Source organism: Mandrillus leucophaeus, unplaced genomic scaffold (genome assembly GCF_000951045.1).
Source record: "Mandrillus leucophaeus isolate KB7577 unplaced genomic scaffold, Mleu.le_1.0 Scaffold158, whole genome shotgun sequence".
NCBI classification, from domain to species: Eukaryota; Metazoa; Chordata; class Mammalia; order Primates; family Cercopithecidae; genus Mandrillus; species Mandrillus leucophaeus.
The window spans coordinates 1,006,497-1,034,080 of record NW_012101565.1 but is presented as its reverse complement, the minus strand read 5'-3'; the positions used below and the strand labels follow the sequence as shown (position 1 = coordinate 1,034,080).

At 60.2% G+C, this 27,584-nt stretch overlaps 1 protein-coding gene across 1 annotated transcript in view; it reads left to right on the top strand.

The window, feature by feature from the left end:
* Window positions 1-2,303: 2,303 nt before the first annotated feature.
* The window catches only part of ZC3H3 (zinc finger CCCH-type containing 3), a 102,011-nt gene continuing 76,730 nt past the window's right edge, over window positions 2,304-27,584 (top strand). Inside the window, exons 1-3 of the mRNA XM_011975647.1 lie at window positions 2,304-2,397; window positions 4,505-5,822; window positions 7,349-7,545. Of these exons, the coding sequence (XP_011831037.1) occupies window positions 2,310-2,397; window positions 4,505-5,822; window positions 7,349-7,545 (1,603 nt within the window). The 5' untranslated portion in view covers window positions 2,304-2,309. The remainder of the gene's footprint in view (window positions 2,398-4,504; window positions 5,823-7,348; window positions 7,546-27,584) is intronic.

Genomic DNA, 27,584 nt, shown 5'->3' with positions numbered 1-27,584 from the left:
AACCTACGCCTCCCGGCTTCAAGCAATTCTCCTGCCTCAGCCTCCTGAGTAGCTGGGATTACAGGCACCTGCCACCACGCCCTGCTAGTTTTTGTATTTTTAGTAGAGACGGGGTTTCGCCATGTTGGCCAGGCTGGTCTTGATCTCTTGACCTCGTGATCCGCCCGCCTTGGCCACCCAAAGTCCAAAGTGCTGGGATTACAGGCTTGAGCCACCCCGCCCAGCCTAGCCTTTTTTATTTGTTTTTTTGAGATAGAGTCTCACTCTGTCGTCCAGGCTGGAGTGCAGTGGCACGAACTGGGCTCACTGCAAGCTCTGCCTCCCGGGTTCACGCCAGTCTCCTGTCTCAGCCTCCTGAGTAACTGGGACTACAGGCGCCTGCCACAATGCCTGGCTAATTTTTGTATTTTTAGTAGAGACAGGGTTTCATCATGTTAGCCAGGGTGGTTTCCATCTCCCGGCCTCGTGATCTGCTCACCTTGGCCTCCCAAAGTGCTGGGATTACAGGTGTGAGCCACCGCGCCTGGCCCAGCCTAGCCATTTTAACGTGTGTAATTCAGTGGCATTATTACCATCACAATTTTGTGTAACCATCACCACTACTTTCAAAACTTTTTCGTCACTCCAAACAGAAACCCTATACCCATTAAGCAACACTTCTCCATTCCTCCTTATCCCAGCCACTGAACCTCTAATCTACCTTCTGTCTCTAGGAATCTGTATTCCAGATACTGCATGGAAGTGGAATCACACAAGATTTGTCTTTTTGTGACTGGCTTATTTTACATAGCATAATGTTTTCAAGGTTTATCCATGGTGTATCCTGTGTTAGAATTTCCTTCCTTTTTTTCTTTTCTTTCTTCTCTTTTTTGAGACAAAGTCTAGCTCTGTCGCCCAGGTTGGAGTGCAGTGGCTCGATCTTGGCTCACTGCAACCTCCGCCTCCTGGGTTGAAGTGATTCTTCTGCCTCAGCCTCCTGAGTAGCTGGGACAACAGGTGCGCACCACCATCCCCGGCTAATTTTTTGTATTTTTAGCAGAGACGCGGTTTCACCATGTTGACCACACTGGTCTCCAACTCCTGACCTCGTGATCCACCCGCCTCAGCCTCCCAAAGTGCTAGGATTACAGGCGTGAGCCACCGCACCCGGCCGAATTTCCTTCCTTTTTAAGGCTGAAAAATATTTCATTGTTTGTATGGACCACATTTTATCACTCCATCCACCCATGGACACTTGGGTTGTTTCTGTCTTTTGGCTATTGTGAAAAATGCTGCAGTGAACATGGGGGCACAAATATGTTTGAGTCTCTGATTTACATTCTTTTGGGAATATAGGCAGAAGTAGGGTTGCTGGATCATACGGTAGTTCCGTTTTTGTTTTCTCCTAGAAAGGCAGATTGCCACATGCAGCGCCTCATTTGGATGCGTCTGGAATCTTGGAAGCTTGACTACCCTACATTCTCCTACAAATGGACCTTGAGAGCTTGTTTGGAGGTTCTAGCAGGGGAGCCCAACTCCTCTCTTGGGTACAGTCGTCCCCTTCGATTGAGCCGCAGCTTTGGGAGGGACGCACATGAAACAGTGAGGAAGGAAGGGGACACTGACCTAGCCAACCAGATCAGCCGAATCAACCCTGGCAATCAGTGGGATGACAGGTGTCGCAGCCAGATCGCCCTCATATCCGGTAGTTCTACTTTTAACCTTTTGTGGAATCTCCATAGTTTTCTGCGGTGCTGCGCCATTTACATTCCCACCAACTGCGCACTTGTACATGTTTCCACTGACGAACCAAAAACTTTCATGTTTTCAGAGGTTCAACATGTCTATCCAGGGAAACTTGCTCTCCGATGTCTTCTCCTCTGGCCACAGTAAGAGGTTTCACAGACCCTCGTGGGTCAAGAGTAACTGTTAACTGGCCCTTCTCCCATGGGGTCCCCCCGTAGACCTCCAACTCTCAACTGGGGCGAAATGAAACGCAGGGACTGTGGGAAGGAACTGCGGTATGGGCTGGGAGGGCCCCAGGTCTCGCCCCTCGCCCAGTCTCCCAAGGGGACCCGATCCCGGACTGCACAAGCTGGGCCGCGCGGCCTCCCAGCACCCGAACCGCCCCTTCCCAGCGACAACCAGGCTACTTCCCGACGCTCACTAGTGACGTCCCCGCCTCGCTCTGCGCGTGCGCGGCTCCGCCTCTTCGCTGCCGTTGCCAGGGCGACGGCGGGTCGTCTGCGGCCGGCAGACATTCGGGCCTGCTCCCCGCGGCTCCGCCCCGGCCCGCTCTGCCCCGCTAGCGGCAAAAAGGTCGCGTAGCGATGACGTCGCGGGGGCTTGGCCGGGCGTCGCGGACTTGGGAGATGGAGGAAAAGGAGATATTACGGCGGCAGATCCGTCTCCTGCAGGGTAGGTCCGGCCGGGGCTAGGACGCGAGTCCCCTTCTTTCCCCCTCACCTCGCGGCCGGTCTCTGTCCGCCTCGTCGAAGGGGTCGCTCACCGCCCGCGTGTTCCTGGTGGCGGCTGGTGTGGGGAACGGTAGGGTCCGTCAGGACTTGTGGGCCGGCTCAGGGCCCGGGTCAGTCCCCGGCTCCAGCTTTGTGGAGGGAGCGGTGCCGGCCCTGCGGGGGCTGCAGAGGGTGGAGGCAGGGCCATCGCTTAGTAACGCGCGGGAGGCGTCGGCCCTCCCCACCTCGGCGCCCACCCTCGCTCCCCGCGCCCCACTGCGGGACTGGGACTGGTTCATGGGTCATTTCGGCAGAGCAGGCTCCGGGCACACACGGATTCTTTTCTTGACGCCCATTTTTTTGTTGTTTTGTTTTGTTTTGTTTTGTTTTTTTGAGACAGAGTGTTGCTGTTACCCAGGCCGGGGTGCAGTGACGCTATCTCGGCTCGCTGCAACCTCCGCATCCCGGGTTCAAGCGATTCTCCTGCCTCAGCCTCCGGAGTCGGTGGGATTACAGATATGCGCCACAACGCCCGGCTGATTTTTGTATTTTGAGTAGAGACAGGGTTTCACCATGTTGGCCAGGTTGGTCTCTAACTCGCGACCTCAGGTAATCCACCCACCTGGGCTTCCCAAACTGCTGGGATTACAGGCATGAGCCACCGCTCCCAGCCTCGACGCCCAGTTTTGATGCCCCTTTTCTCCAAACAGTCACACTTCCCTTGCGTTTCAGGCGCAGACTCAACAGGCTTCAGCTTCCACACTTAAACATTAAAAAACCCAAATTGGTGTTTCTAAACTTAAAAAAAAAAATCCATGTACGGACGCAATGGCCCACGCCTATAATCCCAGCACTTTGGGAGGCCATGGCAGGAGGATGGCTTGAGCCCGGGAGTTTGAGACCATCCTGGGCAACATGAGGAGACCCCGTCTCTACAGAAAAATTTTTAAAAATGAAATGGGCGTGGTGGCTTGCGCCTGTAGTCCCAGCTACTCAGAGGTGGAAGGTTCGCTTGTGCCCAGGAGGTCCCGGCTGCAGTGAGCTGTGATTGGGCCACTGCACTCCAGCCTGGGCAACAGAGATAAGCCAAATAAAATAAATAAATAAAAAAAGCCAAATAACATCTCAAATAAAAAGCCAAAACCAACCAACCAAAAAAAAACTAACAAAAATTAAAACTCCTTTTTGCTTTTACTCTCACAAAGGGAAGACTTAAGGATTGGGAAAGTGTGTATGGATAAGAGGACACTTCTTGGGCTCCTATCACACCTGCTCGGGGTGTCACCACGTCTGGACATGGCTTTCTGTGTCCCCAGGGGCAGGGCCTGTGGTGGGGGAATGCTGATGTCTGGGAGGCTGGCTGCTGCTAGTTTGCTGGTTGAGTCGGAGCACCCCTGGCTGCTGCTGCCCTTGCCTGTGTTCCTGGCCCTCCTGCACCGGGATAGCTATCCAGGGACTTATTTGGAAAGTCCTGTGATTGTGTCAGTTTACTGCAGTAGGACTCTAGCCCATTGCTCTCTCCTCTTCTGCAGGGAAGACTGTGACGTCTGGCAGGGCAATGGTCTCTGCTCCTAGTATTCTTTTTTCCTGTTGTCAGGCATGGCGTCCTCAGGAGTGTCAGTTCTGTTTCCCTTAGTGGAGTGACTCCTTTCCGTCTGTAGGCAAGCCAGAGGGCCTGCGCGGCCGACTTGTCCCTTCTGATTCAAACAGTGCAGAGGGGATCGTTGCGATTCTCTTCAGACTGAGTGATACTTCTCATCAAAGGACTGTGGACTCAGTAGACCAGCAAATAAGGGTTGTACCACATGGTTCATTTTTGTGTTAAGCAGGTGGAAGTAGGATTGAAGTGGAGCTGTTGGAGAAAAGGCTCATAGAAGTGACAGGCCCAGGTGACGCGGACTGAGTTGTCAGTGAGTCCCAGGTGCTGGGGGCTGTGCCTCCTGAAACCGGCAGGGGCTCAGAAGTGAGATGAGATCTGGGGGTATCTTGCCAGCTGATGCCCTTCCAGGGTAGTCATGATTGTTACGGTTACCCTCTGGCTAACTGAGCCTGTGGTTCTGTCTTCTCAGGTCTAATTGATGACTACAAAACCCTCCATGGCAATGCCCCAGCCCCTGGTACCCCAACAGCTTCTGGGTGGCAGCCACCCACTTACCACAGTGGCAGGGCCTTCAGTGCCCGCTACCCTCGTCCAAGCCGGAGGGGCTACTCCTCACACCATGGGCCTTCGTGGCGCAAGAAATACTCCCTCGTGAATCGGCCCCCGGGACCCTCAGACCCACCTGCCGACCCTGCTGTGCGGCCGTTGCACGGGGCTCGGGGGGGCCCGGCTCCTGTCCCGCAGCAGCGCATCCTTGGGAGACAGGTCCAGCTCAATCAAGGTCAGAACGTGGTCATCAAAGTTAAACCACCATCAAAGTCTGGCTCTGCCAGTGCTTCAGGGGCCCAGCGGGGCTCTTTGGAGGAATATGAGGACACCCCCTGGAGTGACCAAAGGCCCCGGGAAGGGGAAGGTGAGCCCCCTCGGGGACAGCTGCAGCCCTCGAGACCAGCAAGAATCAGGGGGACCTGCAATGTGGAAGATCCTCTTCTGGTCTGCCCGAAGGAGGCCGGTAAGCCCAGGGTGGTGAAATCAGTGGGCAGTGTGGGCGACAGCCCCCGGGAGCCCTGCCGGACAGTCAGCGAGAGCGTGATTGCCATCAAGGCGAGCTTCCCATCCTCCGCTCTGCCCCCACGCACTGGCGTGGCCCCCGGCCGGAAGCTGGGTTCTCATTCCGTGGCCAGCTGTGCTCCACAGCTCCTTGGGGACAGGAGAGTAGATGCTGGCCACACAGATCAGCCAGTTCCGTCAGGCTCAGTGGTGGGCCCAGCCAGACTGGCCTCAGGACCCAGGCAGGCTCGGGAGGCCTCGCTGGTTGTGACCTGTCGAACTAACAAGTTCCGGAAAAACAACTACAAATGGGTGGCTGCCTCCGCGAAGAGTCCCCGGGCTGCTCGGAGGGCCCTCAGTCCCAGAGTGGCTGCAGAGAATGTGTGCAAGGTCCCTGCTGGCACGGCAAACAAGGTGGAGAAGCCGCAGCTCATAGCTGACCCAGAGCCCAAGCCCAGGAAGCCAGCCACGTCCTCCAAGCCAGGGTCTGCCCCCAGCAAGTACAAGTGGAAGGCCTCCAGCCCCTCTGCCTCCTCCTCTTCCTCCTTCCGTTGGCAGTCAGAGGCCGGCAGCAAGGATCATGCCTCCCAGCTCTCCCCAGTCCTGTCTAGGTCCCCGCCGGGGGACAGGCCAGCCGTAGGACTCAGTGGCTTGAAGCCCGTCTCTGGGGAGACCCCGCTTTCGGCTTACAAAGTGAAGAGCCGCACCAAGATCATCCGGAGGCGGGGCAGTACAAGGTGGGCATCTCGGCCGGCTGCGGTGGAGTGTGAGGGGCTGTGAGGAGGGTTTGTTTGGCACCCCGATGGATCTTCTGAGCTCGGAGCTTTGCCTGCAGTTGGGTTCACGTTTCCAGCAAGAAATGAGGCAGGAAGTGCTGCTGTGGTGGTTTGGGCTAGCCTGCGGCACAGAGTTAGGGGGCAGGTTTCCCATCCCTCATGCTGCTGGCAAGCCCATGCTTTCTCCTGCTGGTGAGAGCCAGCAGCTTCCATTCCAGTTGCACAGGGTTCACAGAGGGAAGGCTTTGGGCCAGGCCAGGCACAGGGGGAGTAGTTCCCAGGGACCAGCCCAGGGTCCATGTGTCCCCAGGGGGATGGTGAGACAGTGAGAGCAGGTGTCTGCCCCTGGCCTGGAGCTGCCAGCCACAGGTCTGTGCTGGGAGGTGGACCAGGGCTCTGGGCCCTGCCAGGGGTGTCTGGTCTTTCCTTCCTGCCCTGTGTCTAGGGCTTGGGCTCCAGGAGACCTGGTCTTTGCTGGCCCCCAGGCTGAGGACTGCTCCAGCTGGGCTGATGGGCGGGGGCCAGGAGCTGCTGGTAGGCGGGAGCCTCCTTGGGCATTCCCGGCTTTGGGCTCTGTGGCCTGCCTCGCGGAGTGCTGAGGCTGCGGTTGGCCTCTGGTCCCAGGGCGACCAGATTGGTGTTAGGTCCCAGCCCCCTTGGCTAGGCAGCCAGGCGGAGTCACTCACTTGCTTGGCACACTTCTCTCCCGGCCTCCACCTTTGCGGACTTGTGATGAGACTGAGAGATGGTGTCATGGCGCAGTGCTTGGTCTGGGCTCAGGGACTCCATCAGGTTGGCAGCTAAGGTGGCAGCTGCACCTGCTGGGCAGAGGGTGGAGGTCCTGCCTTCGTCATCAGACACAGCGGCGCGCACTGTCTTGGAAGGCACCTCCTTGCTGCGCACCCCTGCTGTCTGGTCTACGTCGCTGGCTCGTGTAGCTCATTCTCTCTGGCCCTGCTCCCCGAGACAGGTGCTGTCTTGAGGCACATGGGCACCTGGCTCCCACTCCTGGCTGTTTCTCGGTGGCAGCTCTGCTCTAAACCATGCTGGCAGCTCCCTCTGTCCAGGAAGTGTGGAGAGGGAGTGCGGAGAAGCTGCCCCCTTACTGAGGGGCTCGGAAAGCCACGTGGGGCTGGTGGCCGCTCTCCTCAGGGATGTTGGCCCTTCCCTTTGCCCCATGCAGGGACTCCTCTGGCCTGGGTAGATGGGGAAGAGGTGGACATGTGTGTGGGGACAGAGTGCTGAGGCCCCTCTGTTCTCCCTGGGAGCATGGTAGCCTGCCCTAGTTCTGGGGTCATCTGGGATTGTGGATCCAAGCCTGCCGCCTCAGCCTGGCTGTGGAGGGTGGGCAGAGCTGCCATGGGTTGAGGGAGGCCGGGTCCTGGCCTTCAGGAGCTGCTCCCATGCTCCTCGGGTCCTGGTGAGGAAGGGTAGGTGGGCAGAACCCCCAGGGCTTGTTGAGAGCTGCCTGTATTTTGTCTCCACAGCCTTCCTGGAGACAAGAAAGGCAGCCCCGCACCTGCCACCACCGCCAAGAGCCACCTCAGCCTCCGGCGGAGACAGGCCCTCCGGGGGAAGAGCAGCCCTGTCCTGAAGAAGACCCCCAACAAGGGCCTGGTACAGGTCACCACACACCGACTGTGCCGCCTGCCTCCGAGCCGGGCCCACCTCACCACCAGGGAAGGTATGCTGGGAGCAGGGGCGCTGGGTACTGGGGCTGGGCATGCCTGCACTGGATCTGCTGGCGTGTTAGGAGCCATGGTCACCTTCCCTGCCTTATGCTGTTAGAGGCCCTGGCTGGGCGGGCACTGCCTGGCAGATGGTGGTGGTGGGCTGGCAGGTAGAGGAGAGGGCCCGGGGCCGGGCGCGGTGGCTCAAGCCTGTAATCCCAGCACTTTGGGAGGCCGAGACGGGCGGATCACGAGGTCAGGAGATGGAGACCATCCTGGCTAACAAGGTGAAACCCCATCTCTACTAAAAAATACAAAAAATAACTAGCCGGGCGAGGTGGCGGGCGCCTGTAGTCCCAGCTACTCGGGAGGCTGAGGCAGGAGAATGGCATAAACCCAGGAGGCGGAGCTTGCAGTGAGCTGAGATCCGGCCACTACATCCCAGCCTGGGCGACAGAGCGAGACTCCCTCTCAAAAAAAAAAAAAATAGAGGAGAGGGCCCGGGTGCTGCGCCCTGCAGTCTGGGTGTGGGATGTGCTGCTAGGCAGGTGCTGTGGCCTCTTCTGTGTGTCTCTTGGTATGGACCCAGCTGCGTCCCTCCTGAGGGAGGAGGGGCGGCGGCTGCTGAGCCCTTAGGCGCAGGGGTGAAGCCCTCACTTGTGCTGTGCTGGGCACCCCCAGGCCTCTGCCTCCTCCAGGGCCCTTCTGTGCTCAGCTGGCTGGGGCTGCAGGTCTGCCTGCCCTGCCCTTTCTGAGTGTCACATGGTGCTGTGCGAGTGTTTTGAGCGGACTGAAAGAATTGGTCTGGTCTCCCGCCGTACCACTCTGAGTGCACCCGGTCCCGCCTGGAGAGAAGTGGTCTGAGCTCCTGAGAGCCCCTGTGGTGGCCGGGGAAGGTCCCGGCATGCAGAGAAGTGGTCTGAGCCCCTGTCGCGGCCGGGGAAGGCCCTGGCCTGGAGATTGTGGGGTGTAGCCCCTTTGAGGTTGACCCCCACTGCGGTGATGGTGCCGACACACTGGGGGAGCAGCCTCCAGGCGGGCACGTGGTTGGGGGTATGTGGTGAGAGTCTAGCCCTTGGGTGTGGCACCCCCCAGACACTGTAAGGGTCAGTGTGGAGCCACGTTTGTCCGTGTGCATCTGGTCCCGTGCGACTCTGTGGCTCCCCTGGGCGCGTTAGGGCAATGGCTTCCTGAGCTCGTGTCTGTGACATCTGGAGAAGGTGGGGTGTTGGGGATTGAGCAGGCTTGGACCTGGGCACTCCGACTGGGGACTGGTGCTCAGAAATCTAGCCAAGGCTGGCGTGGTTGCTCACGCCTGTAATCCCAGCTCCTTGGGAGGCCAAGGTGGGAGGATCACTTGAGGCCAGGAGTTTGAGACCAGCCTGGCCAACATGGCAAAACCCCGTCTCTACCAAAAATACAAAAATTAGCTGGGCATGGCGGCACATGCCTGTAATTCCAGCTACTCGAGAGGCTGAGGCAGGAGAATTGCTCAAGACTGGGAGGTTGCAGTGAGCTGAGATCGCGCCACTGCACTCCAGCCTGCAGCCTGGGCGACAGAACAAGACTCTCTCTCTAAAAAAAAAAAGAAACCCATTCAAGCATACTATCATCTAGGGAGGCTTCAGAAGACTGTGGAAGGAGCTGGGCCTGGGCAGAGCCAAGAGTCATGTGGGGGCTGCCACGGGAGGGCAGGGCGTGTGGTTCCAGATGGAGGACTGAATGGGGCGATGCAGCCGGGTGTTGCAGCACGGGGAAGGGGGGGCAGGCGAAAGTGAGGCTGGGGGCGCAGGTTGGCTGTCCCCTATTAGCAGACACCTGCTGCATGCCAGAACACGTGGATTTCATCCTGGTGACAGGGAGCAAGCAGAGACCCATGTGGTCCCTGGTGGCCACAGTGAGGTGGCCGGATGGGGGTTAGGTCATGGGCTTGTCTGGGAGTGGATAGTAGGGTTGGCTTGGACAGTTGGCAGTGTCCCCTGGTCACCTGGGGAGGAGGGGTTGAGGAGGCGTCCAGCTCTGGGAGGTCAGGAGGGGCTGCTGAGCCCTAGGAAGCTGAGGCTTGCAGATGGCTTGGTGGTTGGGGTGAGAGGCTCCCCACTGGGTGCAGGGTCAGCCCTGCTCACCTGGCCTGCTCCCTCTTTGGGCCTCTAGTAGAGTGGGGCATAGGCAGGGGATGGGGGAGGCTGCTTCCGGCTAATGGGGCCTTGCTCGGCACCCCCGGACTCCTGTCGGAAGGAGTGTGGGCTTGGGAGGCCACCAGCTTCACCGGCTGACCATTGCGGAGTGCACAGTTGTGGGGCTGCTGCGGTCCTGCCTCACTAGGGGGAAGGGTGTAATTGATCTCATCTTTTTTTTTTTTTTTTTTTTTTAATAATGTTTTTAGAAACAGGGCCCTGCTTGCCTTCCAGGCTGGAGTACGGTGGTGCAATCACGGCTCACTGCAGCCTCAACCTCCTGGGCTCAAGTGACCCTGCTGAATAGCTGGGACTGCAGGTACCGGTCACTATGCCTAGCTAATTTTTACTTTTTTTGTAGGGACAGGGTCTTGCTTTGTTGCCTAGGCTGGTCTTGAACTCCTGGGCTGACGGGATCCTCCTGCCTTAGTCTCTTAAAGTGCTGGGATTACAGGTGTGAGCCACTGTGCCCAGCCAAACTCATAAAGACCAGTGTGAAGCTGGGTGTGGTGGCTCACGCCTGTAATCCCAGCACATTGGGAGGCTGAGGTGGGCAGATCACCTGAGGTCAGCAGTTCAGGACCAGCCTTGGCAACATGGCAAAACCCATCTCTACTAAAAATACAAAAATTAGCCGGGCATGGTGGCAAGCGCCTTAATCCCAGCTACTTGGGAGGCTGAGGCAGGAGAATCACTTGAACCCAGGAGGCAGAGGTTGCAGTGAGCGGAGATCTCCAGCCTGGGTGACAGAGTGACATTTTGTCTCAAAAAAAAAAAAAAGACCAGTGTGACAACTGCATGGAGTGAGAGGAGAGGGTCCTGGGTGAGGAAGGGGTGGGGGTGGGGAAGGCGTCCCCCTGACTTGCCCACCACTGGCCCATCTGGCAAGCACAGTTGAGTCACTGTGCCTGGCAGCCTGCTGGCTCCTGGGGTACTGCAGTGAAGGTGAACAGATGATGAGGCTGGAGCCGCCTTCCAGTGGTGGAGACAGGCAGCCACCGGAGTGCTTGTACATCAGCCAGAAAGGTGCTTCTGAGTGGAAAATGCCTTCTGAGGAACAGGCAGGGGGATAGCACAGGACCAGCTGCAGAGAGGTGGTTGGCGAGTGGGAGGGCTTCTCTGAGGAGGTGACCTGAGCAGAGAGGAGCGAATAGGGCTCAGCTCTGTAGGCTGAGATGGAGGTGGGAATGAGCTTGCTGCGTTCTGAAGCACGAGGAGGCTGTGGGGCCGGTTCTGGAGCACGAGGAGGCTGTGGGGCCGGTTCACCGTCTGGGAGTGTGGCTTGGAGGGGGTGGAGCCAACGGGGCAGAGGGACCAGGTCCCGGGAAAGGGTCTTGTAGGCCACAGGAGGCAAAGGGGGGTTGGTTCTGGTTACGTTGGGAAGCCAGGGAGGGACAGGGGAGGACCCTGGGAGGGGAAGGTCCAGGGCCCCAGGGTGTCTGGCAGGCCTGAGCAGGCAGTGAGTCAGGAGGGCCTGTGTGCGAGGCTGTGGACGCCAGGCCAAGGAGCAGAGTCCACACGCTCTCAAGAGGGCAGGGAGCCCATGGCGATGTGTGCAGAGGTGAGAGGCCGAGCCTGCATCTTGGCCTGGTCACTCAGGCAGCTGATCCCAGAGATAACCACTACAAGACTCCAAGCTGGCCGCAGGGGAGATGGGCATGGCCGGGACATCTGCTGAGGTGGGAGGCTGGGGCCCGGGAAGCTGGTGAGTGGCTCCCCGAGGCGCCCTCCCGCAAGGCCCACCATCTCCCTCCCTGCTTGCCTAAGAACTGAGGCTTGCCTGTCCTCAGCCCTGGTCAGGTGGGCTTCTGGGCAGGGCCCAGCTTTGTTTCGTTTAACACTGCAGTGCCCTGGTGAGCCAGTGAGCCCTCCCGCGTGGCCAAGGCCTCCATCGGCCGGGGCGTTCGTTCCTGGATGCTGGGGTTGTGTGGGCTGTGGGTGGGGCCGCCAGGTGGGGCTGCTCCTTCGTTTGGCTGTTTGGAGTTTTCTTTCCCCATTTTCTGCCCAGCAAAAGCTTAGTTCCAGCTCCACCTCTCCTCTTCAAGGAGAGGGCAGTGTCCCAGTGTCCAGATGGGGATGACTGCCCTGTGGGCTCCTGCACTAGGGACGGGCTTCTGAAAGCTGCCAGGCAGCCCTGCTGCCCCGTCCCTCCCCCGCCACACTTCAGCCTTGCCGTGCGGCCCAGTGGCCAGCAGAGGGCGTGCTTGCCCCTCCTATCCCCTCTGTCCGCCCTTTTTTGGTAATTGATCGCCTAATTTCCTCTTTATGTGAAAGAAAGCAGATATCAAGTAATTTGCAGCAATAACCTGCTAATGCTGGGCCAGTATCGAAACTCCCCTGTTCATTTCAAGTGGTAGATAAAACGCTAATACATAATTATCCTTGCAAATTGGATTATTTTAAATAACCAAAAGGCTACGGCCAGGAGAAAGCGATCCCATCTCCCCTGAGTTACTATTGCAGCGTAATTGCCGCGTTCAATCAATTTCCCTGGCATTAGAAATTCCATCACAATCAACATTAAGCTTTATTCATTGTGATGGCTGAGAGCCGGGCCATTTCTCCTCTTTTTCTTAACTGGCAAAATTAATCAGGGAAAAGATTTTAAACATTTACCCGTGCGAAAGAGGTCAGCCCTGCCACTATATTGCTCAGCAGATAAGGGGGCTAATAAAAAGAAAATTGAATTACTAATGATCACCAAGAACAGAGTATATAAAACCTGGCCATCGCCAGTTCAGGAAAAGGGAGAATCAATTTTCTTGGGACAAGGTGCGTTCATTTTTTATTTTGGCGCATATTATCAGCAATTTAATTTGAGAGGCATAAACAGGAGGAAACAGTTAGGGAATAATGAGCCTGGAGGTGTAAAGTGCCGCAGGATATATGCTGTACACAATTTATTTGGCACAACAGATAATCGCTTTAATTGAATTCAAAAGTGCATTGTTCAGCAGCAGCGTGGCGGCTCACGCCTGGGGACTGAGACTGTTAGGAAGGCTCCAGTCTGACTTCTCGGTGCCTTTTCTCCCCTCCCCTCTCCTGGCCCTGCGAAGTCCTCTGGGCCTGGAGTCAGACCTCGGCTGGAGTGGGGCAGGGGATTCCTGAGGGTCTCTCCCTCTGCCGTCAGTGTGCCCCTTGCCTTCCATTTCTTCCTTTCCTTTTCTCCTGGGGATGGGTCTGTTGGCAGCTGGGGGATGAGAATGTGAGACACTGGCCGGGCGCCCAGGCTCATGCCTGGAATCCCGACACTTCGGGAGGCTGAGGCGGGTGATTACCTGAACCCAGGAGCTCAAGACCCGCCTGGGCAAAGTGGCAAAACCCCATCTCTACAAAAAACGCAAGAATTACCTGGGCGTGGTGGCACATGCCTGGAGTCCTAGCTACTCGGGAGGCTGAGGTGAGAGGATCACTTAGGTCTGGGAGGTTGAGGCTCTAGTGAGCCATGATCGCACCACTGCACACTGCAGCCTGGGTGACAGAATGAGACCTTGTCTCAAAAAAAAAAAAAAAAAAAGAAGCTATAAGACAGACCCAGAAGGGTGGCCTGGGCGAGTAGCCTTTGCTGGAGGCTGCAGTAGATACCTGCCTGGGCTGATCGGTCTCTGGTGGACCGGTGCTAGAGAGGACGTTTGGGCAGAAGAGATGAAAACCTTTTCGGAGTCTGAACATGGGGTCCTGCTTGCCACTCATGTAACTGTGGCAATTAGTGCTCTTGGCGTGCAGTGTTCACAGAACACACAGCTGAGCCCTGTGGCCAGGCCCTCACTCTGGTGCGGGGGATGCAAGGCCAGCTTCGTGGTACGTCCTCCTGGGGCCCGTTGCTGTGCTCGGCCACTCTGGGATGACAGGCATGACTCCCTAAGCCTAGCCGGCCTGTGCAGAGGAACGCTGTCCAGGCTGTACACTCCAGGCCAGGCCAGAGTGAGGGCCAGCTCTCCCACCCACCCCAATGCCATGTGCCCAGGCTGAGGAGCTTCTTGGTGGCGGGAGGTGATGGAACTCTTACCGGCCACATGGAAGCATCTGCTCTTTTATGCCAAGGAAAAGTCATGGTAGGTGGGTAGGCAGTGGTGTCGTCATCTGCTGGGGTGGGAGGGCCCCCTCTGCTTCACCCAGCCAGGATGGTGGATGCATGCCATTGGCCTGCCCCCTTACCCCATGGCCTGGAATGAGCCCAAGGCCCTGCCTGGGAAGCAGCCACCTTCCCAGACTTGTTGCCAGTGTGCTGGGTGAGGGTGTGGGCCTGGTAGGTCCTGGGCACACCTGTGGTGGACAGAAAGGGCCTGGCTTACATGGTGGTCTCGTGTGGACAACCAGGCTGGGTCGAGGCCTGCTGGCTGCCCAGGCTTTGACAGGTGCCAGGCCAGGCATCTGCTCTGGCCCAGAGCTTGCTGCACAAAAGGCGATTCCTACCCATCCCTCAGTTCGCCGTGCCGGCCCCAGGGTGTGGAGGAACTGCTGTCAGCATTCGCAGACGAGAAGTGGAGTCTCCACTCACCCCAGGTCACTGGCAGAAAGGGCAGGCGTGGGTCTTGGACCCTCCTCTGGTGTCACCAGGTGCCAGGGCTGCCCCACCCGGGTGAGTCTTTTGGGGCCTGGATGCCTATTCCCTGAGTCCAGGTTTCTCTGAGGAAGTGCTTAGGGATACGCCGTGTGAGCTGTTGGCCCTCAGCCCCTCCCTGCCACCAGGTGGTTGTCGTGGCTTCCCCCAGCCCCAGAGCGGGACCCAGAGTGGGACCTGAGGGGCTGGGGTCCCTCAGGCACATGGGCTAGAGAGTGAGGATACTGGGTCTCACCCTCTAGCCCTGGCAAAGCCAAAGGCAGCCTCCCAGGAGCCCTGGCCGTCCGCCCAGTCCTTTGTGGGGTCTCCCCTGACTATGGTGCGACATTTCCACGAACACTGCCTCCTGACTGCTGGGTCTCGGAAGGGCCTGCCTTGGCGGCTGTTCATGGGACCCCTCTGAGTCCTGGGGCCCTCCTGCGTCCTGGGGTCCTCCCTGTGCACGTGGTCATTTCTGTGTTGCCTCCCGGTACCTTGGAGAGGGGTGGTTTGCCAGGCAGCCCTGGCATCAGAGCCCCGGGTGGATTCTGCACCCAGCCCATGCTGTGGCTTTGCACTGTTTGGCCACAGATGCTTACGGGGATGTCACTGAGCGGGCACCAGCTTGGGAGTGTGGTGGCCCCTCTGCCTCTCTGTCCCCAGCGGCTTCTCCCAGTGACCCCCGCAGCCTGTGGATTCCAGTGCGTGGGAAAAACCCAACTGCTTTCTCTCAACTGGCCCTGCCCCCACCGAAGACCCTCTGTAGCTCCAACCAGGCCCAACCTCTGGCCAGGCTCCTCCCCCACCCTTAGGGGTACACAGTTTGCTCCCCTCATTTGGGAGTCTGTGAGGTGGGCCATGGTCCACCCTGCCAGGCCAGCTCCTCTAAGATTGTGTCCCAGCCGCCCCACCACCGTGGGCATTCCTTCCTCCTGCCTCATGTTTTGTATTGCAGGAATTGCCGGATTATTGTCCGTCCTGTCCGTAGGAAGGTGCTGTGGGCAGCACCCTGGCTGCCCTGTGTGCACTTGAGCCTCAGGCTGTGGCAGCTCCTGGTGTGGGTGAGGCGCCCCCTCCCAGAGGACTGGGCCTGGGCAGAAGGGAGGGCCTCGCTCCCTCAGGAGACCCCATGGGCAGGCCTTGAGCAGGAAGGCGGGGCAGTCACCATGCTGAGTGGGCAACTGAGGGGTGAGAGCCTGGCAGAGGGCTGCCCACCAGGAGGAAAAGCCGCAGGGCTCCCTGCCCCGACACTGTCCTGCCCCCTTTGAGATGCACAGGGTGGTGGAGGTTGGCAGCAGCACTTGGAGGCTCAGTGAGCAAGTGGGCAGGGTGCCACCAACCTCGAGCCCCGGCCTCCAGCGGAGGGGCTGGTTTCTGTGCCATCCGAGCTGTAACCTCCTGTGCCAGGCTGCTGGGAGGCCTGAGCCTGGCGGTCTCCCCAGGAGGCTGGCCATGGATGGGACGTGAGGCATCGGTGGAGCCCTGACCTGCTGCACAGAGCCTGAGAACAGAAGCTTGACCGTGGAGGGTGTCTGTCGCTGCCTGGCCCAGGAGTGGGCACTGGCCCCACAGCCCCTCGGCAGTGCCACCTGGCTTCTGTGGTGAGCTGGCCGGGTCTGGATCCCAGCCTTGTGGGGAGCTGGAGCGCTGTGGTCAGGAGCAAGATGGCTCCCCTGCCCTGCGTAGAGATGAGTGGCGGCCCCTGAGGAGGCAGGGGTGCCCAGGGCCCGAGGCGCACCACAGGGTGGGTGCCAGGGTGGGCTTACTGTGTCTTGGCAGTGGGGGAGGGTGCCAGGGGCAGAGAGGCCAGAGACTCTCCCATGGCCCCAGCGAGAGTGAGGGGCAGGCACCCTGCCCCATGCTGCTAGGTACGGGGGAGCAGCCCTGTGTCCGGTGCTGGAGGCTTGGATCTTTGCTGGATGCCAGGAGGCAGGGTTATGAGCCCCCAGGCGTGATGCGGGCATGGCCTGGCGGGAGACTTTGGCCCTGTCTGTCCTTGCTGGTGCTCGGTTCTGTATCTGTGAATGGGGTCGAGAGTGTTTGCCATGGGGCTGGGTGTTTGTTGTGGGGCTGGGCGTTTGCCGTGGGGTTGGGCGTTTGCCGTGGGGCTGGGTGTTTGCCGTGGGGCTGGGTGTTTGCCGTGGGGCTGAGCGTTTGCCGTGGGGTTGGGCGTTTGCCGTGGGGCTGGGTGTTTGCCGTGGGGCTGGGTGTTTGCCGTGGGGCTGGGCGGTGCTTTCGGGTGCTGTGGCCCGGTGTGGTGTTCCAGCTGGGCTGCGCTGGCAGCCAGCATTGCCCACCTGGGAGGCTCTGCCTGGCGCCTCTGGGGTATGTGATCCAGCATTGCTTGCTGTGTGCAGCGGGGCTGTTCGATTTTACTGTGGTGAACCCCGTGAAAGGGCATGAGAGCAGTTAGATCTGGAGTCCTGCTTTCATAAGGGAAAAAGAAAATGCTGAATTAGGCTTCAGGAAAGGCAGCCACAGCGATCCTTGAATCTTGCATCAATTATCAGGCATGCCGGAGGCCTCCAGTTTTGCGTGTGTTGTGGCTGTGCTAATTAATTACTCCACAGAACTGGCATGGGGTTGCGTGTGTGCCGTGGTGGTGCTGCACTGCACTGTGGGTGCAAAGCTGAAGATCTGGGCTGCCTGGGCAGGGTGGCGTTCTCAGGAGAGCCAGAACTCACACTGCCGTAGGACGCTGGGTCCCCAGACTGGGGACAGCTTGGGCTGGTCCTTTTGTTGAATGGATTGAGATAGTCCTCTTGTCCCTCTCCTCCCAGCCCAGGGCTGCCATGTCCCCCTAATCACATGTCTTGTCAGGCTTTGAATCAAGTGCAGGACACCCCGGGTGGGTCCCTCACCCTGGCGGCCTCTCTCAGGAGTCCACCAGGCAGTGCGTGTTGGGGTGCAGGACACAGGCTCTCTCATCACCTGCCAACCCCCACCACGCAGCCGGGGGCACGCTGCTGCGTGCTCGGGTGACTGGTGGGCGTGGCACAGGGCCGTGCCCAGTGGCCACCCCTGCTGGCCTGGTCCTCTTCCCACTCCGCCGGCGTGTGCTCTTCCCGTGACCGGCCTCTGGGGTCTGTCTCCAGGCACAGCCAGCAGGGCTTATGCTGCCTGCCTCCTGGCGGTGTCTTTTCGCCAGCTCTCGGTTCTCCCGCTGGAGTAACGGGGGCATGGCTCTGCCAGCCTCAGCTGGCCTCCTGTTGAGGGGCTGGGGAGTGGGTGTGGCTCTGGGCACTGAGGCGGCTTTCCAGCTGGGGACGAGTGTGGCCTGCACCTTCTGGGATTTGGCCCCTTCTCCGCATGGGGTCAGGATGTTGCTGGGCCCCCGTGTAGGCCCCTGCTGGGGCTGCAGCCTTCTGCGCCCCATCCGCTGCCCATAAGTGGCCCCTGCCAGCCTCCTCTGTCTCTCCACCTTGACCCTTGCCTGAGGGCACCTGCTGTGGTCCCACAGGTGGGTCGTGGCAAAGCTGGGTGTGGTCAGAGTCCATGTGGACTTGGGCATCGTCTGGGAACCCTGTGATCCCACTGGTTGTTTCCCCTGCACCAAGTCTGATCATGTTCTGGGCGGGGTCCTGGTGGGCCGGAAGTCCTGGTTCCCCAAGGGGTCTCCTGCTTGGCACCAGCAGCAGTACTGGGAGAGGAAGTAGCCCCAGCCCAGTGTTTCCTGCCCACAGACACCTGGTCTTCCTGCCACTCATCCTCCAGAGCTGGCCCTGCCCTTGCTCACTGGGCATCTGCTGAGCTCTGGGGCTATGTTGGGACCGTGACTGGTGGGCCAGCCCGGCAAGGCCCTGATGGCACGGGTGTGACTCTTGGTGGGAGGTGCTGGGCTCTTGCCTGATGGCAGACAGAGAATGTCCAGCCAGGGTCTTTCCAGGGCCTCTCCCACTGGACCCCCACTGAAGTCAGTGCCCTCTGTGGCCCACTGGGGCAGCAGCCTGCATCCTAGCATGGGTTTCAGTGCGGCCCTGGGTGGACTTGAACTATAGTGGCTGTGAGGGTTCTCCAGGTCCCCCACATCTTCAGCGCCAGTGCCAGCACCCTGGGCTCTGGGCCAGCTGCAGGCTGATGCCACTGAAGCGGGGACAGTGCCAGGCCCAGGCAGAACGTCAGGCTTGGGGTTGTGTGGCAGGCATGGCATCCAGATGGGTGGGGAGGCCTCCTGGGAGAGTGGTGCACAGGCACTGCCTGCCCCCGTGGCCTGGCCCATTCCCTGTCCTCCTGTCCCATCCTGTCCCTTGGTACAGATCTGCTGCAACCATTGGCCAGCTCTGGTCACTGCGTGTGTGCTGAGTGGTGGAATCCCAGCTGGCCAAGCTGTGCTTCCCGTAGAGAGGTGCATGGGAAGGCATAGCAGGAAGACCAGGGCTGTCTGTGGCACCCTTGATTGGAGCCCCCTCTTTCCAGGGCTGAGTCCAGTGACCGCAGTCTCTGGTCCGTGTCCTCGTGGGAGCAGGGTGACATGCAAGGAGCCCCTCAGGATGGGCCCCAGGGACGCTCCTGTCCCGGCTCCCAGCTGAGACCTCTTCTTTCCGGGCTCTGGGGTCCCTTGGGTGGCTCTGCCTTGGGAGGGACACAGAGTCTCTGGGCCCAGCTGTTCTGGAAAGGGCTGGGCCACATGTCTCTCTTCAGGGCTTCTAGATGGCCACGGGAATCCTGAAGAGGAGACCGCGGCCATGCCCGTGCCTGCACCACCTGCCACCCCTCAGGGCCCTCCTTTCTGGTCCGCCTGCCCATGGCTGTCCAAGGTCGTGCCGACCCTGCTGTCAGGAGCTTTCACTCGGCAGGAGGCTGGCACTGTCACCAGCTCCTGGGGTAGCCTCAGGCCAGGCCAAGCGCTGCTGGGAGGTGCCACCCAGGCCAGAAGAAGCCAACCACTTGCCACGGCTGCATCTGGCCCGGCTGGAGACGGCGAAGTGTGACTGTGCGTGGCCTGGGCCTCGGGGCTCGCAGAGAGAGCAGATGGAATTTCAGAGGTTTCTGTAGCTGGATATGATGACCGTAAACTTAGCAGCTTCTAGACATTAAGTGTCAAGTTGTCTGTTGGTTTGCTTGAGTGTGTGTTACGGATCCCTGGTCTCGGAGATCAGCCCGGGGGCCCCAAGCTCCCTCTGGCGCCTTTGATCCGGGGGCTGGCAATGGTCTACACCCAGGCCAGGGACTGGCGTGGCACTTGGCATGGCACATGTGCGGCTTCTGCCGCTGGCTGGTCTGCACAGCATGGACATGGAGCTTGGGCTTGGGGCAGAGCGTGGCCGGCAGGTCCCCTGCTGTGGGGTTTTGTGCGCAGAAGCATCAGCTGCCCTCCCTATTCCTCTCGTTCCCCCAGGGAGCTGAAGCCCAGGGCCAGGCAGCCACCAGTGCAGCACAGTCCCCTTTGCCTCGAAGGTGCTGCCCAGTGCAGGTGTCAGGTGTGCGCCTGGAGCTCACAGGGGCCAGTCTCCTCCCCCAGGGCCAGGGACCAGCTGCTGTTGGCCCCTTCCTTGACCCACCTTTGTGTGGCTTGCCCGCTGCTAGCGTGATGGCTTGGGGGCCCAGCTCTGAGGCCGCGGCCTCATGGCCCAGCTGGGGTTTCTTTGAGGCAGACCGGCTGGCGGTGAGCTCTGGGCCCTTCAGCCAGGTGTGTCTGACCAGCGCAGTCAGGCATGAAGTACCGAGGCTGCCCTGCGCTTGCAGAGGCATGGCTCCTTGCAGAGCATGGCACATGTCAGGGGCTCTGGGAACCTTAGCCCAGACCCTCAGGGAGCTCTCCCCTAGGGCCTGGTGTCATAGACTGTTTGGTCTCAGTAACTGTGGACTCCGGGACTGTGTCCCCACCTGCTGGAGTTGTGGGAAGGGCTGAGAGAGAGTGGGGCTCAGAGCCCACCAGGGTCTGCTCTGTGCCGGCCATGTTGCTCCAGGGCCCATCCTAAAACAGGCTGTGGGCACCGCAGGGGCACTGTGCCCGGTGTCTCTCCCAGGCACACTTGTCCTTCCTGCCCATTGGGGGACGGGGAGGCTGCCCTGGAGAGACAGGACCACCTGGGAACACGGACTTCTGTTCCAGGACTGCGCCCTCCCCCACTGGCTAGCTCTGTCTGGGAGACTCCTGGCATCCAGGCAGTCCTCCAGGCTGCCCTGGGCGCTTGGGTGGCCTTGGGTACCTCGACATGGCCCCGCGAGGCCTGTAGTGAGGCCCTGTCCTTCACCCACCCCAGCCCATGCCAGCTCGCTCTCCGTCGTCCTGCGGCCCCGCTCTGACTCAGTTGGCCCTGGAGTGTTGCTGCGTCTCAGTGCGCTCTGGCTCCAGCAGGTTAGTGGCGGGAGGTGGCAGCTCTTCTCCCGCCAATTGCCCTCTGCATTATCTCGGGGTGATTCAGGGGTGGGGCAGCCTGCAGAGAACGCACTCCTGGTGGCATGAAGCCTGGCGGTGGCCACTTTCCTAGAACGCAGCAGAGGGTCTGCCTGCCCAAGCTGTGTGAGGACAGGGGCCCTCACACGGATGTCCTGGAATTCTGAGCTGTGGTCTCCCACTGCCTCTGGGAGCTCACCAAGCTGGTGCTTGAGGAATGGTGACAGTTGTCCTGAGGTGGCTTCCATCTGTAGCGGGCAGTGTCTTCCAGGATGGCTGCAAACACCACCCTCCCTGAGATCACCTTGCAGACAGGATGTCGGGAAAGCATGAGCTGCAGGGGTGTGGTGGGAGCGTTCTGAAGCTGCCTGCTCTTGTGGGACCCCTGTCGGGCTCTGAGCCGCTGGTGCTGCAGGTGAGCTCGGTTTCATTGTGCGTCTGTCTTTGCTACAGCCCCCGGGGATGTGGAGCAAACCTGGAGGGTTGTGTGCAGTGGGAGATGTGGGGGCCAGGTGGTGCCCACCAGAGTGCTGGTTGATGAGGGAGCGGTGGCCAACACAACCAAAAGCACCTCCTCCAGGGAGAAGAGGCCTAGTCTGGGGCACCTCTGGGCAGGGCGTGTGGCAGATTGCCCCGTCGCTAGCCCCTGTCACTAGCCCCTGCCCCTGAGGGGCCCTGGACTAGCAGGATGAGGGGGCTTAGGTTCTGTGTATGTGAAGGTCTAGGCTGGATGGCTCCAAGTCACCCAGGACAGGGCTCTTGCTGAAATCAGAGGGCAATGTATGTATTTTTGAGACAGGGTCTTGCTCTGTCACCAAGGCTGGAGTGCAGGGGCACCATCTCACTGCAATCTCTGCCTCCCGGGCTCAAGTGATCCTCCCACCTTAGCTTTCCAAGTAGCTGGGACTACAGGTGTGCGCCACCACACCTGGCTAATTTTTGTATTTCATTCCTGGGCTTAGGTGATCTGCTTAACTCGGCCTTCCAAAGTGCTGGGATTCCAGGCGTGAGCCATTGCACTCAGCCCAATACGTTTGTGTGTGTGGTTTTTTTTTTTTTTTTGGCGGAGTCTTAGTCTTGCTCTCTTCCCTAGGCTGGAGTGTGCAGTGGCGCGATCTCAGCTCACTGCAGCCTCCACCTCCTGGGTTCAGGAGGTCCTCCCACCTCAGCCTCCTGAGTAGCTGAAATTACAGGCTCACGCCACCACATCCGGCTAATTTTTGTGTTTTTAGTAGAGACGGGGTTTCACCATGTTGGCCAAGCTCGTCTTGAACTCCTGACTCAGGTAATCCTCCAGCCTCGGCCTCCCAAAGTGCTGGGATTGCAGGCGTGAGCCCCTGTGCCTGGCTTCCAATACAGTTTTAATGAGGCGAAGGAAATAGGCCTGTCGTCAGGTCAGGGCGTCTTCTGTGCTGTGCGGTGCTGCGGCCCGCAGGGTTGTGTGTGGCCCATGCAAAGACCTGTCAGGAGCAGCATGACGTCTGCAGTGAGCAGCCAGGCTCTGCTGAGGCCACGGGTCATCAGTTCTATTTCAGAGGTAAACTTGGATTCCGAGGGAAGGCTGGCAGAGGACCAGGTGTCAGGGGGCTCAGCACTGGGCCACACGCTTACAGGGTAACTAGCAGCAGAGGGACCCCAGAGACACACCTGGGCAGGCACACCTCTTCTAGTTTGACCCCTCCATAGAGGGCACTTTGTGGGGATCCCCTGAGCCCCCAGCAGGGAGAACTCCCGTGACAGCCATGCCCATTGATGCTGGCTCTCCTTTCAATATGGGAGCCACTTCTGTGGCCAGAGGCTGGGGCTGCATGGGTGGGGTGGGGGGTGGAGGACAGAAAAACCCTCCCTCCTGTTCTAGCACCTCTGAAAGATGCATGGGTGCTCGAGTTACGTTCTTCCTGGGGACCCCTTCTGGGGGCCTCAGGCTCTGAGAGCCCCAGACAGGTGCACTGGTGGGGGCAGGGCTGAGTCCTGGCCTCACGGCTGTGGGGTGGTGAGAATGAGGTAAGGCGGTGTGGGGATGCTGCTTGGATGGGCTGGCCTCCCAGGAAGTCCTCCGTGCCTGCCCCACCTCCTGCCTGCCCTGGCAGGTGCCACTGGACGGTTGCAGGTGTGGCTTGTTTCTGGGCCCTTTGAAAACATAAGTAGCAGATGCCCCATGTACAGGAGGCCCGGAGCTGCTCCAACCTGGGCTTCCTGCCCACAGCCAGTCCCCCTCCCTGCTGGGAGCTCCCCAGAGGCGCACATAGTGATGGGGGGCAGGGCCTGCCCAGTGGGGCACCAGAACTTGAGGAGCCCTTAAGGCCTGGGAGGGGGTCCCAGTGGGTGGAGGGTGGGGTCAGTGCCTTCAGACTTCCGAGGCTGTGCCCACATATCACCACTTTCACGACCTGGGTCTTGGTGTGCTCCGTAGCCTCGTGACCTTGGGCCATTGCCACCACCTGTGCCTCCGCCCTGTGTCTCCAGCCTCCTTGCCTCGTCTCATTGAAGGCCTCTTGGGAGGAGCCAGGCTGCCCCTGGGGTGGCTGTGGTTTTCTTGTTGAGAACACTCTGGGCTGGGCAGGGGCTGTGGCAGAGCCGGGCTTGCCCCTCCCAGGGTCTGTTTCCCTGTCCCAGGCCAGCTGTTCGCAGTGAGAGCCCTATGGGCTGGGCGGGCCGTCTGCCTGTGTGGCTGTTAGTGTGTGTGGGAAACCTGCCGCTGTGAAGCCTGATCCCCTCTCTGGGTAGACGGGCCAGAAACCCAGCCATGGGGGGTGCTGCTGGGCAGAGATCACGGTTCCCAGCCAGCGAGGCTGGAGGATGAGGGCAGGGAGGGGGCAGTTCCTGGCCTAGCTCCTGGGCAGGGGTGGGCCCTGGTGGGTACCATGAGCTGCCCTCAGTGGGAAATCAGATGTTCTGTCCCGTGGGGCAGAAGGACGCTGTGAGATTCAGCCCCACAGCCCTGTTAGCAGGGCGGTGCCAGCCAGCTGGGATCTGGGCACGTCCCTGACCTGCACCCCAGTGCTTCCCAGCTGGTTCCCACTGTGTGGGCCTGGGAGGACAAAGCAGCACTAGGGCTGTGTGGAGGCCCGGGGTGGGCAGCTGGCCATCGGCTCCACCCACCCAGGCCTTCCTGGTGGCCTGCAGCTGCCCCTCCCACCGCATGCAGGGCTGGAGTGGCCTGGGAAGGGTGCTCTTACCTCCTCCCAAGTCAGGGGAGCCTGCCCCCAACCTGCCCTCTCCCAGGAGACGTCAGTCCCCTGCCAAAGAGCTCTCAGCATCTTCTTTGTTCTGTTGAGGAGGAGACCCCACCTGCCTCTTCCTCATGGTGGCCCCTGGGAGCATTTTCATGATGCTGGCCATGCATCCAGGACTGGGGCTGCCCTGCAGAGCTCTGGGCACCCCCACTGCTCTTGCCTTCTGCCAGGGCCCCTTCTTGGGCCCTGAAGAAGCCCACCCAGCTCCATTGTGCCTTCGTGTGGGAAGGAGGTGGGTAGGGCAAGCAGTACTGTTCCAGTTCTGCCAGGCCTGGGGAGCGGCCCTAGGCAGGCTATGGAGTGGTTTGTGTCTGTTGGGATGGCATGGGGCTGGCGGTCTGGTTGCAGCTCCCCTGTGGCACCGTCGGGCTCAGAGGTGCTGGGCCGTGGCTTCCCACGGGGTCGGGCACCTCTGGACTGCTGGGTGTTCTGCGTCCCCTGCAGTGCAGCCTTTGGGCCCATGATGAGTCCTGTGCATGGGATGGAGTGGTGGTCTTGCTGCCCTGAGGTCTGGTTAGGCTATTGTCCCCAGGTGGCCTGCTCGTGGGGCCTGCGGCTGTGAAAGGTGAGGCGGGCTGTTTGCCCCGTGCTGCTGTGTGGGCCGCTGTGGCCCATGTGCACACACAGCATGGCACGCTCGCCTGTCCTTCCCATGGGTGCCAGTGTGAGCACACGTGCACACTGGTCAGATCTTGCGCGCCGCTTGGGGCTTGCCTCTGTGCACCCCGAGCCTCTGTTTCTGCAGCTGTGACGTGGGGTGCTCAGGACTGGGGTAATGAGGCATGTGAGGCTTAGTCATTCTTAACCTTTGCGCTTTCAAGACACATAAGCTCGTCTTACCGAAAGATGAGCTCCCAACCCCGGGTCCCGCCCACTGCACCATGGTCTGGGGCCCTGAAGGCCAGGGCTGGTGCTGGCCCCAGTGGTTCTCACCCATCCTTCCCCGTGCTCTCCCTGAAGGCTGGAGCCCCAGGGCATTGGCCAGGAGTCTAGTTAGGGGGAATGGAGCTGGTTGGGGACCTGTCTGCAGCCTGCCTCCTCAGCTCCTACCCTAACCCAAATGCGGGGCCACTGCCTGCCTGGCCCTGTGCCCCTCTGCCCTCGGTCAGCCGTCGCCCCACTGCCCCCGTCAGCCGTCAGCACACTCGCTGCTACCCCTCCCCTCCTCTCCTTCAGAGGATCGGTGAGTCACCTTCCTGGGGAGGCTGGCATAGTGCTCGCTGCACCCTGGCCTGGCCTTAGACCCCATAGGGTCCGTTGCTCACTGTGCACTGGGGAGGCATCGCCGGGAGGCAGGCATTGCCGCTGGGGCTGCACCCCGTGCTTGGGGATGGAGGATCCAGAGGAGAGGGGATGGGCCTCCCTCAAAGGCAATGGGCTGCCGGCCGGGCTGGTGCCACCCCAGTCAAGGCCAGGGGAGCCTCTGTCCCTTGCCCCTGTGGCCCCCGTTGGGTCGGCTGAGGGCAGCAGCCCCTTGCTGCCTTCTCAGGGTCCCCAGTTGCACGTCTGTGTGTCCCAGAGGGAGCACAAGCTGTCGAGCCGGTGTCCCTGAGACTGCAATTGTGGCTCCCATGCACCATCTCCAGCCTTGGTGGGCCTCACCCCGATGCTGTGGCTGTCAAGACCAGCCCTGGAGGAGGCCCTCAGGGCACACCTGGTGCCTGGCACCCACGACCTCCCCTCTGCGGCCTGCCCACTGTCCCACAGCCATAGGAAAGGCCAGGAGTGGCCCAGAGGAGAGCAGCATGTGGCCGGGGAGTCCTGACAGCCTGCAGTTTCTGAGCTGGACACGCGGTTTCTCTCAGGGGCTGCTGCTTTCTGTAGAGGGTGTTGCCAGGACTCTCTCCAAAGAGTCTTTCTTGGGCTGTGCTCAGAGGAAGAAGAGGATTCCTAAGAGAAGGCCGTGCCACATGGCGGAGCTGGGTCCTCGTGCCGCCCGGCAGCCACTTGGCCCCAGATCTGTTCCACTGACCTTGGGATCCAACCAGGCCCAGCCATGTGAAGGTCAAGGGTGGGCTGGGAGGGAAGGGCCTGGGGCTTCCTGGGTTAGGCTGAGGCCGTTTCCAGTCTGGGCTGCCCAGTGGAATCACCGGGGTCCCCCCAAACAGGAGCCTGACTATGCACTAGGCATCCTGGCTCTGGAGCTGCCTGCTGGCCCACAGCACCAGCCCCTCTTGCAGCACCAGGGCCATGGCGTTCATGCGGAAGGGCTGGGTGCCCTGTGGACCAGGAGACCTGAGGCTCTGCTGAGTGGCCGCCTCCAGGTCCAGTACCCTGAGACGTGGTGGCCAGGGCCTCGGGACTTGGCTGTGCCTCGCTCAGAGCCTGGAGCTGCTGTCCTGGCCCGGAGCAGGTCTGTCCTCTGGGGGCTGCTCTTCCGCCCTCGAGTGTCTGGGTGCCCCCAGTAACTATGTGTGCAGGTGGGGCAGGGAGCACAGGTGGGCCTGGAGATTTGGGGAGGGAGCTCAGGTGCCGGGCAGGCGGGAGCTGGGGATCAAAGCAGAGACAAGGTGAAGAGGCGTTCTCAGTCCGGTCAGAGCTCCTAGGCGTGGGAAGGGCCCGTCCCAGGTGCCTCTTATGGTGAGACGGGGAGCAGGTTGAGCTGCAGGCCTGGGGTTCTGGGCACACAGGCTCTCTCCAGGCTGGCCGGGGCTGCAGGCCGGTGGGGAGAGCTTGGGGAACATCGTTCACAAAGCACGTGCCCTAGACCCCAGTCCCTTTCTTTGTGAAGTGGGGACGGAGGCTGGGTGCACGCCTGGCGGCACACACCTGGCCGGGCCCAAGCCCAGCTGTCTTTTGCTGCAGCCTGCATACCCTGAGCCTACCCCACCTGCTTGGAGCGTGGCCTGGCGTACAGGGCCAGCTTGGTCCCGTTTCCTCCTGCTCCCCTGCACCCCTGCCCAAGGCCTGCGTTCACCCTTTTTGGGTGAATGCTCACTGTCCCCTCCAGCCGTGAAGGGCAGGGAGGCCCCCTTTCTTCCCCTGCACCTGAGGCTGGGTAGAGCTGTGGGGAAGAGGGGAGGAAGCCCCACCCTCCATAATCTATAGCGACTGTCACAGAGCAAACTATTCTCATTTCATACAGGCGGGTCAGGTGCCGGCGTGCGATCGATGGCTCGCGCACAATAATTACAGGAACTAGCAGCTTGTGTTGCTTGAGTGACTTTAAGAAGAGTAGGGTCTCAATCTTCCCTTTAATAGGGCTCTGACAGTCCGCGGCGGCGGCTTCGGTGGTGCTGCATCTCTGGCTGACAGTGTTGTCATTAAACACCAGGTAGTGTGGAACAACAGAGAGCACGGATCCCACACGGGGGGACAGGGCGGCTGACAGCGGTCATTTGTCATCACTGAGCTGCCCAAACTCAGACTGCACTGCGAACGACTGCTTAGGGTGACTTATGGCCCTGTCGGGCTGCTGTTGTGATTTGATAATCCGTAAATGTTTGTCAAAGATGAATCCCCAGATCCCACGGGGCTGCAGCCCAGGGACGCGAGGCCAGGGCGTGAAAGCTGAGGGGCCATCCTCTCATGTGGCCGGCCACGTGCTGCACCCACCTGGGGAGGTGCTGGGGCCCAGCCTCCAAGACAGTCCTGGCAGGGCTCCCAGGAGGGGCCGGATGCGCCTGCTCCTCCTCTCTCAAGACTAGAGTCCTCTGCCGTCTCTGTTGTGGGGTGAGCATGTGCATGAGAGCGAGAGTGTGTGTGTGTGTGTGTGTGTGTGTGTGTGTGTGTGTGTGTGTGTGTGTGTGTGTGTGTG